This window comes from Dreissena polymorpha, chromosome 7, assembly GCF_020536995.1.
Source record: "Dreissena polymorpha isolate Duluth1 chromosome 7, UMN_Dpol_1.0, whole genome shotgun sequence".
Classification (NCBI taxonomy): Eukaryota; Metazoa; Mollusca; class Bivalvia; order Myida; family Dreissenidae; genus Dreissena; species Dreissena polymorpha.
Genome location: NC_068361.1, coordinates 18,280,178 through 18,297,723, shown reverse-complemented (window position 1 = coordinate 18,297,723; position 17,546 = coordinate 18,280,178). Strand labels below are relative to the sequence as shown.

General features: G+C 35.3%; 1 protein-coding gene across 3 annotated transcripts in view; it reads right to left on the bottom strand.

The window, feature by feature from the left end:
* The window catches only part of LOC127837787 (tripartite motif-containing protein 45-like), a 96,952-nt gene extending 89,528 nt beyond the window's left edge, over window positions 1-7,424 (bottom strand). Inside the window, exons 1-3 of one of the 3 annotated variants that reach the window (XR_008029466.1) lie at window positions 7,010-7,422; window positions 3,935-4,947; window positions 2,438-3,303 (exon numbers count right to left, since the gene is read on the bottom strand). Coding sequence is in view for 2 of the 3 variants with exons in the window: in XM_052365172.1 (XP_052221132.1) it covers window positions 2,942-3,303; window positions 3,935-4,947; window positions 7,010-7,344 (1,710 nt within the window). In the remaining variant the exon portion in view is untranslated. Of the gene's footprint in view, window positions 1-1,147; window positions 3,304-3,934; window positions 4,948-7,009 lie in introns of those variants that run through there. The other 2 variants (XM_052365173.1, XM_052365172.1) reach the window with 2 other exon arrangements.
* Between the last annotated feature and the right edge of the window lie 10,122 nt (window positions 7,425-17,546).

Genomic DNA, 17,546 nt, shown 5'->3' with positions numbered 1-17,546 from the left:
TGTCGCGCGTCGTATTGAGCGTCGAGAGAATGTCGCGAGAATGTCTTGTGTCGACCTCGAAGGTCGACACGCGACACTCAACTTGGCCCTATCCGGATTCCGTAATGTGATAAAAAAGATCTGACACTCGTTGTCATATCATACGATATTTTAACTAAACTCGTCCAGGAAATTCGTTAGTAAACTCGACAAAGGCTCGCTTACTAACACAATTCCTGAACTCGTTTAATAAAATATGGTATGATGTGACAACTTGTGCCAGATCCTATATTTATTCATGTAAAGATTTGCTAGGACGGCCGCCGATTTTAAATGTTTCATCCAACACAATAACAGGATGAGTCTGCGATATTTGTGTTACTTCGTTGTCTTATTTGCAGTTTTTTAAATTGTGGAACTTGTGATAAAATATCTAAAATTGTATTTTTTTAAGTCTGTAAGCAAGTCTATTAAATTATTAAATGCACGAGGATACACAATCTTGGCACTACAAAAGGTCGTGCAAAGTTAATTATAACCTTGATTATGATTCTGTACATGACAGTACGTTGACGATTACGATTTATTTATATGACAAAGACACGATTTTACGATAGTTTCGATACTATATTATCTCCGGAACCTCCGTACGATATAATAAATCGTTATCTGATCTTACAACGCTCATGAGTCCATGTAGTTGAGTTATTATTATCCAACGATAAATGCAGAGACAAGTGTGTCATCTTGGTTACGTCAAATCTAAGTTGAGTTGATGAGTTATTATATATCCCCTCAATGGTAAGAGTCCTCTTTGTGTATATGGCGCCCTATTACATTTACCAATACCTTTTTAAGCCATTTGTTTACATCGCTTGCCTGCATGATGGGCAGAACTGTGAGTGAGTTTTGACGTCAGTTAATCAGTTTAATGTATATGTGATGTGCCGGTATACGCTTCGTAGCAACACCGACATTCGTAAATCCGGACCAGAAAAATAAACAGTTAAACGTAAATGCTTGGTAATCATAATAAATGCAATTACTTTACTGGAAACACAGTCCAAAATATAACTTGGGGTATGTACACAGGCCGAACTAAAGCGCTTGCGAGTATAAGGATACATAAAATAATACGATCAGGCAGAAAATAATTATTAGTTCAATGAACGAATACAAACATGTTTTATTTAAACCATATATAAGCAAATAGAAAATTCCATTAGCAAATTAGAAAAAAAGAAACACAAACTTATAACATAGTATTTAAACGACAATTAACATAAAACAATCGCATAAAATATTTTTATACATACAGCAACTCTAAATGTACATCATTTTAAACAAAAGAATAACTGATATAATACAATAAACCAAAAACATTCATGCTTCTAAAATCACAACAAACAATGCTTGTCAGAATAGACGCAACAGAACAAATGAGCCGTGCTCTGTGAAAAGAGCGTTGAATTCATGTGTGTAAAGTATCGTCCCAGATTAAAACTGTGCAGTCGGCACAGGCTAATCAGTGACGACACTTTCCGCCCTTTTGATATTGTTTGTGTAAAGAAAGTCTTTTCTTAGGAAAAACCAAGGTAAGGCGGAAAGTGTCACTTAACGCACATGCGTTAAACCCCCTTTTCACAGAGCGCGGCTCATATAATTATATTTTTCGAAGGCGCTTGGAGCGCTACCAATGCCTGATTTGGAAGCGTTATAGGCTAACCAATAAACATTCACCAACTGAACAATCTCTGATATTGTGATTTAATAAAACAGGCACCTTTGTATCAAGCCGATATCAACGCAGGTGTTATAAATTATATATAGTGGTATGATAAAGAGATAAAGAGGCGCAGTCAATATATAGAGGTACGACATATCACTCGAAATCAAATGTAAAGTATTCAATTTCTGCAGAAATAAAAAAGAATCAACACGTCAAACGAATTGATACAAGGATGTAGTACATTCTTCATACATTAACTATTTTATTAAATATTTCGGCCAAAGGCCTTCTTCAGTAAACGATTATTAAGACAACTTTACATAGCGTTTTCTTCTGTCGATCATAACGGAAGTAAATACAAAAATATAAATAAATGACGTAACGTTACCCGACGTGAACGTGACGTTACGCGCCAATACTCGGAAGTCGCTACATATTATGAATTGTATGCTGTGTATATATTATATACATATTATACATATATACCCACATATACACACATACATGCATATATAAATATATACACATACATATACATACATACACACATACATAGATATATACACATATACACACATATATACATAAACACATACATACATATACACACATGTCTTTTTTAACCATTTTACATGGTCACCTATTGTTACGCTAACTTGACTCAGAATAATTCATTTTCCAAATAAATATGCTGACCAAGTTTAATCAAGATCGGATAAAACATGTTACCTCTAGAATGTTAATGAGCTAACAGTTGATGACACACAAAGCACAATACACGCTGAAAGAAAACGGGCGTAGGGTGATTACAATAGCTTGCCTTGACCACTTCATGCTCAGGTGAGCTAACTATAATGAATGACATTATTTCCATGTTTTGATCAGGTCTAATTGTAGCTTATCTGACTGTCATGACTATAACTAGCACACATTTTAAATGACGATATGAAATTAAATCTGAATAAAAGTCTAAAAAACTTGAATACATACAAACACAAACATGCACTTCAAAACCAAAATTCAATGCTATTAATAAAATCGCAACCGTTTACCGAAAGTAAATTACATGCATTACATAAATTCCGTTCATGTAAAATTGTACAATAAAGGAAAATAATAAAACGGTTGAATTTAATTATAAAAGCCTCTTAATTTATTGAAATAGAAATTCGGTTAATAAATGAATAATAGTATAAATTACGTAATGCTGTAATTACTTTCTTTATTTGTCAATTAAAAAGTCGGAACTGTTTTTGTTTTGAACTCATTGATGTTGTCGTGGCCCCAAAATCCAACTATTAGTTTTCTCGTTTCTTCATTAAAGTAGACAGATGCAGGTTTTGCAATGTCAACAGAGATGGTATTGAGGATTGTCTTGCCGACTGTATCCACTTGACTTATGGAGTTGTGACCAAAGACGAAAACCTGCCCTGTGGCTGCCACATGTATGTTAGCTGTAACATTGCCAGGTTTGAATGCGGGATCCTGGAACGTAGCTGTGACTGTTCCATCCCTGGTCAGCGTGCGAAGCATGCCATTATTTAAGTCCGTCACATAGATCATCTTCCCATCAGGACTCATCCCAACACCTACAACTAAATGAGGAATACAACATACACACTCTGACACGAAATCTTGAATATTAGTATTTCTTTCTAAATAGTATTAGCGTAAGCTCACTTATTCTCATATCAATAGTTAGCAAACAGTTATCGTTCAAATGTATAACCTTTAAATGGAAAAATACCTGAAATAAACAATAGGAAAATATTTATTAAAAAAACTAAATCAACTTTAAAAGAGTAGTGCGACTTTATAACATTAAAGACTTAAGCCAGTTATTCTTAAAAAATATAAGAAATTTTGAAAATTGGGACCGCATGTGATGCGTAGTGTGTTAAGCTTCTTTTGTTGTAAACAACATTATTAGTACATAACTCATTAATGTCATGATTGAGATACTTTGATAATTGAAATACCTGTCAAACAATTTTAATTGATCGGAGATGACGTTTCGGTAACGGACTAGAATGCATGATTTTAATTAACGTCATTGTAACCCTTATAGAACATTAAAGTCCTTCACCATGTGCCTGCCCTATGTAATTTACAGCCGTATTGATACAATATACGCTCAGATCTCATCTTTATCAAGTTCATGCATATGTTAACACAAAAAGCAAAGCATCCCTGAAACAAGGAAATAATAATGTACTCATATATCACCTCGGGCTTTTCCAGTACTATCTTCGTATAACTTCTTAACTAACCGTCCGTTCATTGTGTATTCGTACAACGCAGTACCGGAAGTCACAAACACTTCTGCATCGACATGCGCAATTCCAAAACAGGCATGATTCATTTGTAGAACCTGTTTGCGTATAATCTTTCCGCCATCTACCCGTAATAAATGAATCCCGTTAAGAGCATCGGCTTCATGTCTGCGAACAGTCACCGCAATCTCGTCTGAGGAAATGCTACACATGGACCACGGATAAGTAGGAAGCTGAACTTGATCAATCACCTTGTACGCTTGATTAAGGAGCTTCACACAATTATTGTACCAGTCAGCAATGATGATATCCCCGTTGGAAGTCGTACATATACCCGTAATCGAACATGTGTATGTATAAGTAGCTGTTCGAACATTATATTCTGACTTGTCCTCGATGCTTACAATCTTGTTTGGATCAACGTTATGTTGTGGCTCGCCTATGATGATTTTCCCAAGATCAGTGCAGTCTGCATGACATTGAATCAATTCACGGTTAGGCTGGAATTTAATATCAGTTCCATCATTCTTGATCATGCTTTTTAGGAGTGAATCTGCTGCAGCAGTTTGATCAATACATTTTCTTAACGTAATAAACGTTCGTTCAGGTAGAATATTGTCTTTGAGCTTAGCGCCATATATCTTTAACTTTGAAATACATTCTAAGCATCGCTTGGTGTCATCTTCAATGGAATTATTTAAGCGCTCGTGAATTGATTGCAATTCTCTTATGGTGTTTTGCTGAAGTCGGTCAAGATTCTCGTTGATCTGTCGACGTTCATCAAGTATTTCTTCACAAATTTGTTCGTAAGAAGCTTTAAGTGATTTTATGTTATCTTTTCCTCTGTCCACCATATCCTTTAAACGCTTCTGCGACTTTTCTATTCCTTTCGTCACTTGAACAAGGGGTATACGTTGTGGGTTTGATTTGGCCTGTTCAGCCAATGTAAACACCTTACTGCATTGCCTGAAATGCAAATGTGCGTTTAACGGAACATATGGGTGTAGATTATTCTGATTATTCTATGTCGAGTCTTACGTCATGCGGATGATGTTGATGTTAATTAATGGCGATAATGGTGATGATGAAGATGTTGGTGGTGATGATTGTTGAACATGATGATAAGGGCGATGGAGAAGATGTTGTTTTTTTTTTAAATAGCAATAATGATAAAAATAAATATTTAAATACTAACAACAATAATGATATTGATGATATAATAATGATAATAACACTAATACTATTAATAACAAAGACTGTTTGTAAAACATGCATGTCCCCATATGGGTTGTCCGTTGTAGTGGCAGCCATTGTGTGGATACGTTTTATGTCACTGTGACCTTGACCTTTGATCTAGTGACCTCAAAATCAATAGGGGTCATCTGCGAGTCATGATCAATGTACCTATGAAGTGTCATGATCCTAGGCAAAAGCCTTCTTGAGTTATCATCCGGAAACAATTTTACTGTTTCGGGTCACCGTGACCTTGACCTTTGACCTAGTGACCTCAAAATCAATATGGGTCATCTGCGAGTCATGATCAATGTACCTATGAAGTTTCATGATCCTAGGCGTAAGCGTTCTTGAGTTATCATCCGGAAAGCATTTAACTATTTCGGGTCACCGTGACCTTGACCTTTGACCTAGTGACCTCAAAATCTCTAGGGTTCATTTTCGAATCATGATCAATCTACCCATGAAGTTTCATGATCCTAGGCGTATGCGTTCTTGAGTTATCATCTGAAACCGATTTTACTATTTCGGGTCACCGTGACCTTGACCTTTGACCTAGTGACCTCAAAACCAATAGGGGTCATTTGCGAGTCATGATCAATCTTCCCATGAAGTTTCATGATCCTAGGCGTATGCGTTCTTGAGTTATCATCCGAAAACCATTTTACTATTTCGGTTCACCGTGACCTTGACCTTTGATCTAGTGACCTCAAATTCAATATGGGGTCATCTGCGAGTCATGATCCATCTACCTATGAAGTTTCATAATCCTAGGAGTATGCGTTCTTGAGTTATGATCCGAAAATCATTTTACTATTTCGGTTCACCGTGACCTTGACCTTTGATCTAGTGACCTCAAATTCAATAGGGGTCATGTGCGAGTCATGATCCATCTACCTATGAAGTTTCATAATCCTAGGAGTATGCGTTCTTGAGTTATCATTCGAAAACCATTGTACTATTTCGGGTCACCGTGACCTTGACCTTTGACCTAGTGACCTCAAAATCAATAGGGGTCATCTGCAAGAAATGATCAATGTACCTGTATCAATGTATGAAGTTTCATGATCCTAGGCCCAAGCGTTCTTGAGTTATCATCCGGAAACCACCTGGTGGAGGGACCGACAGACCTACCGACAGACCGACCGACAGACCGACCGACTGACATGTGCAAATCAATATACCCCCTCTTCTTCGAAGGGGGGCATAATAATAGAAATGATAATCATAATAGTGACCTCAAAATCAATAGGGGTCATCTGCAAGTAATGATCAATGTACCTGTATCAATGTGTGAAGTTTCATGATCCTAGGCCCAAGCGTTCTTGAGTTATCATCCGGAAACCACCTGGTGGACGGACCGACAGACCTACCGACAGACCGACCGACATGTGCAAAGCAATATACCCCCTCTTCTTCAAAGGGGGCATAATAATAGAAATGATAATCATAATAGCATATAATTATAGTAATTATTGTTATTATTAATATAACAATTTTATCATTATTAGTAGAAGTATTTTTGAAATTACAGTCGTTTTTTGTCATTACTTTGGGAATGGGGCCTTGTCCCTTACTACACTTTAAAATTAAGAAGAAAAGTGATTTAAATATTATATTTACTAAAGTTCAACTTATAACGCTGGATTTACATTAAATTAATGGTGGTGGTGGTGGTGGTGGTGGTGGTGGTGGTGATAGAATATATAGATATATACACACACACACACACACACGTGAAACAGGTATGATTTGTACTTGGCCTTAACATAAATTTATATCAATACTCACTGACCTGTGTTTTAGGAGGAGACATAATTGACATAGCAACTGTTCATGATCTTCACAGAACATCGTTAGTTTCTCAGTCGTGTGCTCCTCACATAACTCTATAGTATCGTCCACTTTGTTCGCAACATACCAGCTTTCACCGTCACATTTCGCTGACACCGCGTGATCCTTATGTAGCTTTTTGTGCATTTTCACACATTCGTCGCAGTATGTTTTAAAACATATTTTACAATGAAACAGTCCTTCATTATGTATCCCATCCTCTTCGCAAACAGAACAACAAACGTCGTAAAATACGTCTGATCCCTTTTGCTGCGAATTGTTCAAGTTAGACGCCATTTTGTGATTTCTTTACAAAACCACTTTCGATTTCCATATGTATAAACCGCGTGCCGTGTTTACCTACTAAGTTACTATTAAAGGTGCCTTTTCACAGATTTTGGCATGTATTGAAGTTTACCATTAAATGCTTTATATTGATAAATGTTAAGATTGGGTCTAAAAGCTCCAGTAAAAAAAAAACAATAATAAAATTAAATAAATAAATAATCCTAAACTGGGCACGACACGAACCACTGAACCCTGGAGTAAAAGTCTATCGCTGAGACCACTTGGCCATTCGTGCTCAAACAATCAGTGAGGTATTTTATACTTTCAATCGTTTTGCGTTGAAACGCTTTATAATTTTCAGGTTTTTAAATCGTGGAAAGATGGATTTAATGGATATTTGAGAGCATGGTAAATGTTCAGAATTACTTACAAATATCATAACTACAGCAAAAACATGCGATTCTGAAACAATTTATTTTTATTCCGTCAATTTACAAAAACGTGAAAATGCCCCTTTAAGTGATATTTATATGTTTTACAGATTCGCAGGTCGAACTATTAGGCCAAATTTATTGTAGTTTGGTTTACGTATGGTTCATTCAAGGTTGAATACCAAATATATCCCATATAGATGTACGAAAATAAAACATGTTCAAACTGCTCATAAAGCGAACTTCGACTAGTGATTTTAATTTACGGTTAAGACAGTATATATCTTGTAAGAAAACATTCTATGTGGACTTTTTATTGGTATATGTATAGGTGTGTGTCGCTTTCATCCTCCGTCAAGTATTAATTTGTATTAGACTATTGCTTTGATATCTGCCTAATATAATGCTACATGTACATATATTTTAATATTCGTTCAACAGGAAGTTGCCATATCATTCAATGTTTTGAGGTTAGTCATATTACTCGGAATGAACTATAAAGTCATCATTCTAGTAAACAGGGGTCAGATTTCGCCCTATTGGCGCAAAAAGGTACCTTGTGCCTTCTAATTTCAATTTCACATGGTACCATTTTCCACCCGGGGGGGGGATTTAACAAAACAAACAATTTGGTTCCTAGATGTAACATATTTTAGACACAAAAGGCAATAAAACCCGCACAAAACTGATTCGACAAATATTAAGCTCATTATTAGCACGTCAAAAGTCACCCTATTATATTCATTCCCGTTAAAAATGCAGCGTCGTAGCGATTTTTGTTTTCATTATCCCTTTTAAAACGGAACGGAGAGGTATGGTTAACAAAATAACAGGTTACAGTTTTGTAACTTATCAGGCTCAGCACGAATTATTTATTTTAAGCCTGATTTATACAAACACTATTGGGCAGTTACCCGTTATTCTCTATATACAGTAATATAATATTCCACATGACAATCATAGATTCTAATTGTGCTATTAACCGTCACTTTACCGTCGTGGTATCGACCTATCTATCAAATGTGAAGTACTACGTAGGTCATGTTAACAACCTTTCTATCTCATGTAAAGTACTACGTAGTTCAGGGTAAGGGTTTAACAATCTTGTGGGAAGTACAATGTCAATAATGGAAACGACAATCCAATCTCGTGTGAAGTACTAAGTAGGTCATGGTAACGATAAACCTATCTCATGTGAACGAGATAACCCACACGAGTTCATAACGGAATGCATCCATATCTTTTTGATGCAGTTTGTAAAGCATTGCTAACAGCGACTCTGAAATATACAATTATGTAAACCAACATTGCATCAGCCATTTTGAATCATGTGTTAAACAACATCATATACATCACCAATTAACTTTGAGCAGAAGGCTTTTTTGTGCATTTGTAGACATCTGAGGAGTTTTGAGACAAATGTAAAATGTGAGGGCCCGGTTTAAATACATAACCTACCGACACGTTTTTAGCTTTCTGCGTGACATCATTGTTTAAGCATGCCTTGTTACAACATGAAAGAAAACTTATAACTTAATATTTCATTATCTAAAGCAATTATAAACAAGTTTACTATTGATGCAAAGCATCAAAGGGCGTCGGGAATTTCAGTGTAAAAGGCACTCAATGAAGTAACATGGAACGATTTTTTTTCTACTGTAAATATTAATATATTGGCCGATTATTTTAATCAAAATAGAAAAATATACTGGTATAGCCATTATCTATGATTTTGTGTTATAACCCCCAAATGGGTGGCAGACGTCCCCCCCCCCTCCAAGACGTTTCCTCCCCAGACGTTTCACCCCCCATGTTTGGGGTGAAACGTCTACATAATATGAAAATATGTATTTGAAGTAGTTATTTGTAATAATGCATTTTATGTGTCTTAATAATTAATGATTAAAAAAATGCTGTAAGTTGTGTCCTGAGTGTTTGAAATATTAATTCATGATTTTTTATGGTTGTTTTTATAAGTGCCTGAAATTTTTTTTCTTTTATTAAGATCATTAAAAAAATGAGTAAAAGCACAGCTTTGAAGTTCTTTGATGGTAATTTTAAGTAGAATACTATCATACAAATGAAACAATTATAACTATTGTATTAATGAATTGAATAAAAGCACACCTTTGATGTTCTTTGATGATCATTTTAAGTGGAATAGTATGTTGCAAAGTAAACAAGTATTGAATTAATGAATTCATTTTGTTACGAATTCAATTTTATCTAATACTAAACATACTGTATCAATATCTGTAGTATTACATACGAGTCGCCGCACTTCAGTGCGACACCAATCATGTGACCACTGAGGTGTGGCAAGTCTTTACCCCAGGGGCATTATTTTAAGAAACTTTAAAGATGACTACTAAATTTTCGCCCTGACCCTTGTGGTTTTAGAGATGAAGAATTTTGTAGTTTCCACTGTGTGTTCATCTGGAAAGCAAGTTACCCCAGTGCAGAGCCAATTTTGACCGCAGGGGTATAACTTGAAAAACGTTGTAGAGCATCATCGTATGATTTTAAATATTGAAGCTCTCACTATTTTGGTTTTTATAGATTTGTACAGTTTTCATGTTTTAAATAAATATTTTTGATCATGCGACCTACATATGAAAAGGACTGGGACAATTTTAACAAATTAAAAAGAGATGCATCAGAGGATCACACCTGTGAAGTAATTTTTAATCTTACAACTGCTCAAAGGGAGAAGTCGTTAACAGAAAAAGTGTACACATGCACCTCAAATACTAAAGTACGATGGACATCACGGTATCCCAAAAGTTCCACATGAGCACCTTTTGTTTCGTGAGCTAAAGAAAATAGTTACACGAGTCAATATTAAAGAGTTTATTAAATGCATTGTACTACTTCTGACTGCATCAATTTCATGGTCTATATTTCTGATTTGGCAAAAACTCAAATGCGTGAAGTGCTTAAGAACACGCTTTATTAAATGGTGTTTATTTGTTACTTACTTAATCAACCTTGATCCGACCCAACCCGAAAATACTCAGATTTTTTTTTATCCGCTGACCCAACCTGAAGTCAATGTTTGACATCTTTGGACCATAGTTCCCATTATAGTTTGTATAACATATCGAGGCTGTGTGAACAGAGTAGGATTGTATGAAGCAGGGTCAGCGAGGGCATCTAGTTAAACAAAAAGACTCAAATAAATAATAAAATATCAGTTGTTTATTGGTCTAATTTCATGTCAAAATCAATTCACACATTAATATACATTTCAAAACGCAGCTATAATATACGACCATGTCAATATCTGACTGGACCATCACGCAAACAGCAGGAGAAAAAGTCATAACATGATTAGACTGAAAATATACACACAGATGAATACAGATTAAGTCTGTAATAGACAGAGATATTTGCCTCCATTTGTGTCAAACAGTTATTAAACATAATCACAGAAAGACCATGTTCACATTTGGTGACGTAATAACACTATGCTATCATACCACGCCTACGCTAATTGGGCCATGTCATAATAAACACCATACAATACATTGATCTGATGACATAATAACTGCCCTACTCAACTCGTGAACTTGTGATGTCATGATGACTTTACAGATCCATCAACATGTGTAGTCACGATGACCTTGTAAATGACATGTCATAGTAGTGACAAATACTCCTCGATGAGCGCATGAAGTAATATGCAGCATGTGCTAAGAACCAAAAATGGGACCTTTTAGCGTAGCCAGTTTTGTCACCAAGGATGATTTTTTAACAATGATGACCATAATACACTGCTAGATATGAAAACCAGAATGACAGACACTGCAAGGAGTTGTAATGGATTGTTAATTTAGAGGATAGTTGTTGGATTTGTTCAAATATTGATTTTAATTCACGAGTGATCATAGAAAAATATTTTTTCTATGATGACTAGTGAATTAAAATCGATATTTCATCAACCAAATTCAACAAATTTTCATCTTATTTTATGATTTAAAAGGATAATTTCTGTATTTTGCTGAAATAATGACGTCTTAACGTCATGAAACCATGTCATTTCACAGTTCAACATGTGACAGGCCAATCATAATTTTTTTTTTAAGATTATCTCACAGAAAAACAGTTAAATGTTCATGGCTATTTCACTGTTTGAACCAGTGAATTATCAATTTTAATTCACTGACATTTCTCTATAAACCAATGGAAAGCATCACATTAGATTTCAGTATTTGTTATCACATACCATGATAATTTACATCTTCAGAGGCACTTTAAAAAATATGACGTGGTCTTAATAGGTGTGTGAACATATTGATACCTGCTTCACATAAGAGATGCCCATGAGGTTGTTGCACCATAATTATAACTTAACTTGATAATGTCCAGATGAAATTTAGACAAACATCCCCCCCACACACACCTCCAAATATTGCTTTGACACATCGGTAGATGTTTGACCATTTTATCAAGCAAAAAATGCTCCTTTACATAAGACATGTTATGCAAATAGATAGATAAAGAGCTGTCACTATAGGATGACTTATGCCCCCTATAAACGCTTGACAGAAGTTATGAGCTTTTTTCGAAACCTAAACGCAGATTTAGAAACCTAAACGCGGACCCTAAATTCAAGGTCAAGGTCACAGGGGTCAAAATTTGTGTGCCTATGGAAAAGCCTTGTCCATATACACATGCATACCAAATATCTCAAGGGACATAGAAGTTATGAGCATTTTTTGAAACCTAAACGCAAAGTGTGACAGAAAGACAGACAGACAGACGGACAGTCCGATCACTATATGCCCCCTTTTCTTCGAAAGGGAGCATATAAAGTTCAATGGACAAAATGGCCACCTGTGGGGAAACAAAATTGTCCACTACTACTCCTCATGAAAATGGTGTCCAGCAACAATTAAAGTTGTTAAACAGACAAGAAATTCAAACAGACCAAGAAAACCCAACCAACCACTTGATGACTTCAGACAGTGATGTTTTTGGAATAATTTGATATACAATTCCCTTTATATTTTTGATCTGATTGGCCTGCGACATTTTAAAAAAAGTTGAACAAACTGCCAGTATATACATGTGATTCTTCAAACTTTGTTGGGGAATGAAATGATGAATATCACAAACAAAATGAAAACAACATCAGTAATACATATGTTCTTGCTAAATGAACACATACAATTAATGATCTTTGGTACCGGTGGACAATTGATTTTAAGTTTTAAAACTTACAAAATGAAAAAATAAAGTATGATACATAATGTTTGAAATAGTGTCTGCTTCATTTTCAGAGGGGTAATCACCTGACAAACAAGATGGCGAGGACCATGCCAAGCACGTGTTTTTCAAATTTTCTTAGCCTGAGCTGTAATTTTGTGACCAGCTAAGAAATGTTGCAGAATATAGTCAAGATATAGAGCAAATATTAATATGATATAAACGATTATCACTTTCTTGCCGATTTGGCTGGAAAGAGAGCGGCATTTTAACAATTAATAAAAGCAATAAAAGGTATAAAACAGCGAAAAATAAATGTCTTAGCATGGAAGTGGCCATCTCGTTTTTCAAGTTATTACTCCCTCTGTAAGTACAAGATACAGAAAATGATCAGACCTGATAGACACGTTCAAACAGTGAAACTATGTTTTAAACATATAGGTCTATATTAAACAATTCTTAAATTCACATCCACATATTATTATACATGAGTATACATGTATATATTATATTAAACATGTGGTTGTCTCGATGGCATTGTCAGAAGATTGAGTTATTTCATCAACATTGAAGTAAATCCTACACTTCAAAACCATTCATTATCTTTGTTACTGTCACTAATTTCAGGACATATTTCATCTAAAGAATAAACATGAAGAGAGAAACAAAAGCCCTGCACATGTCAACAACAATATGAGTGTAAAGTCACCATTGATACTACCCTGTCATGATTTATTTAACACAGTGTACAATTAGAACTTGAGAAATGTTTGATTGATATTTGTTATTGACAAATACATTACAATAAAGTGTTCTGATGTGTAGTTATCAAACCTCAAAGTTGTAATTTTTAAATGTGTCAGAACAAGAATCTGTTAGTCAGCACCTGGCAAACAACACAATTAGGAAATTTAAATACCTGTGTTTATAAGTCAAAGTGATTTATAATTCATACTTCATGTGTTATAATCAACAGAGCGAAGTCACTTTAAATTTGATACATTTTATATATATTCTCACCCAAAAGAGAATCCAATCTCAAACATAGTTGCAACTTCCAAAATTCTTTGTTGAAAGTCTCTTCGAGACATATTTGTTTTCCCAGAAGGCTGGTGTGTCAGAGGCAAAGCTATAATGGCTATGTGCAAACAGCATAACCAAGAACAGCCTGCGAGTAAAGTTTGAAAGGCGTCAATTACAACCCTTAAATACTGATGAGCAGCAAACAGAATTAAACCTGAACAGACTGCAAGTTACTCGCAGGCTGTTCTGGGTTTATGCTGTTTGCACATAGCCATTTTAGCTTTGCCTCCGAGTGTGAAAGGCTTAAGTCAACATTATATCAAAACATGGAGCCTGGCTTATTTTGGCTTTTTGGTGAAACTTAAAAAAATAACATTGAAATATGTGTTTGTTTTTTTGTCTAAAAATAATGCGCTCATTAATGAATATATATCAAAAATATTTGGCAATGTACTGCTGCACTATAATAAACATTATGATATCAATACACAGTTTAATTATTACATTCACTAAAAACATAACATTAATATTATGAATTAATGATTTTATATAACTAATAATTAATTGTGCATTAAACACATCTACATTTTATTTTAATTATAGTACATAATTTAGATATAATATATAATAATGATCATCCAAGTAACAAAACAACTGTTACTTAATTACATGTTTTAAGTATGTTAATCAATTACTTTAAGATGCAAAAGCAGTGATCTTACGCCAGTTCAAGTTCAAGTTGTACACGTATACATGTATAATTTTTGAGTTAAGAAACTGTTCACCATTTTGTAATGCCTGCCTAAATTGAACTGTGTTTTAGAGTATTTTGCAGAATTATGTACACTAGTTCATATATGAAAAAAACAACATCACATTTCGAAATACCTAAAATTTTAACACATTGTTAGCCCTTACCACTTTTACGTATTTTAACGCATTTGTAGTCCCTTAGAAAGTTAAATTTAATTGATGGCCTTTTAACAAGATCCAAGTTTAAAAGGTTTCAGTTCCGACCCTGATGAGCTGCAAACAGCATAAAACCTGAACAATCTGCAAGTTACTAGCAGGCTGGTTTGGTTTTATGCTGTTTGCACAACGCATTTTCACTTAGCTTCTAAGTGGGAAAGCGTTAACAGAAGACTCATGATAGCATACTAACACTAGAGGCAGTGTGCAATGGCCACTGAAAGTAGGCAGGATATCAGAATTGTCCAACAAAATAATTTCTCTTTCATCACAAGTGAGACAACTCTTGACTCTGGGCAGGCATTCACAAAGCTCTTTAGAATTTTTTATTGAAAGTTCGGGGCATAAAACTTTGCGTAATACAATGTACGTTATAAACTCTCTGATTCAAATCCAAGACATATCTACCGAAAAACAAACAAGACGAGTCACTTCAAACACTACGTCTAAACGTATGTTTTGCATTACAATGTTTGAGTGCACTACAGATGTAATGTGATGTGATAATGAAATGTGATGCTGTTACATAAGTTTAACACTCAAAACCTAGATGCACAAATGGCATAACAAAATATGAATGATGACTGATAGATTATGGGTATTACATGATAAATGAACGTTACATAGAATTTGATTGCAACAAGGGCTGTCCGTTGTAGTGGCAGCCATTGTGTGAATATGTTTTTGTCACTGTGACCTTGACCTTTGACCTAGTGACCTGAAAATCAATAGGGGTCATCTGCGAGTCATGATCAATGTACCTATGAAGTGTCATGATCCTAGGCAAAAGCGTTCTTGAGTTATCATCCGGAATCAATTTTACTGTTTCAGGTCACCGTGACCTTGACCTTTGACCTGAAAATCAATATGGGTCATCTGCGAGTCATGATCAATGTACCTATGAAGTTTCATGATCCTAGGCGTAAGCGTTCTTGAGTATCATCCGAAAACCATTTTACTATTTTGTGTCACCGTGACCTTTGACCTAGTGACCTCAAAATCAATAGGGGTCATCTGCGAGTCATTATCTATCTAACGATGAGGTTTCATGATCCTAGGCGTAAACGTTCTTGAGTATCATCCGAAAACCATTTTACTATTTTGGGTCACCGTGACCTTTGACCTAGTGACCTCAAAATCAATAGGGGTCATCTGCGAGTCATTATCTATCTAACGATGAGGTTTCATGATCCTAGGCGTATGCGTTCTTCAGTCATCATCCGAAAACATTTTACTATAATTTCGGGTCACCGTGACAATGACTTAGTGACCTCAAAATCAATAGGGGTCATGTGCGAGTCATGATCAATCTACCTATGAAGTTTCATGATCCCAGGCGTATGCGTTCTTGAGTTATCATCCGGAAACCATCTGATGGACGGACATACATACATACATACAGACAGACAGACCGACATGTGCAAAACAATATACCCCCTCTTCTTCGAAGGGGGGGGGGGGCATAAATAATAACCTTACACAGACCTACATTAGTACTTGAAAACACTGTTATTATATTGTAACAATTACTACAATAATTCTTACGATACTTACTCTGCAATTGATTAAAAGCTAATTTCAATTGTTTTATTGGAAAGTTGGATATAAAACAATAAATACAAAAGGGATTCTTTTGAGCAAAACCCTGTTTCATTTTACATATAAAGGATACAAAAGAGAAAAACAAAACAAAACTAGGCGTAAGCATTCTTGAGTTATCATCCGTAAACCATTTTACTGTTTAGAATCACTGTGACCTTGACCTTTGACCAAGTGACCTGAAAATCAATAGGGTTCATCTGCTAGTCATGATCAATGTACCTATAAAGTTTCATGATCCTAGACCTGAGCATTCTTGAGTTATCATCCGGAAACCATTTTACTATTTCGAGTCACTGTGACCTTGATCTTTGACTTAGTGACCTGAAAATCAATAGGGGTCATCTGCTGGTCATGATCAATCTATGTATTAAGTTTCATGATCCTAGACCTAAGCGTTCTTGACTTATCATCCGGAAACCATCTGGTGGACGGACCGACGGACGTACGGACCGACCGACCGACATGGGCAAAACAATATACCCCCTCTTCTTTGAAGGGGGGCATAACAACTAAGAAACATTTGAATTTCCAAGTGAAATTCTAACACAAACTTTACCAACATATTAAACTTATTAAAAGAAGCGTGTTTTCTTCGTGATTTCCATATTCAAATTGAAGTCTTCATGAGTCATCAATCAACATGAGTCTGAAAAGGGATTTGCAGTGCGAAATTGAGATCTATGAAAAATGTTAAAACTCCACAACATCTTCCACCAGTAGAACAGTTTTGTAGAATGGAGGTACTCACAATCAGGTAGAATGTGAATGGACAGATTGTGTAGAAGAAATATCAGCAATAGCCATATTTAGCAGCCTATCTAGTGAACACACAAAGGCTTTCAAGTCAGAGTCCCATGGACCAAATCTTTCCGTTCGTCCAATCTCAATATCTCCATGCGGAACTTCTGACCAGTAGCAGTCAATATCTCACATAATTTAAGAGCAAAACATTCCTTTAACTGGTACATTAAATATCTG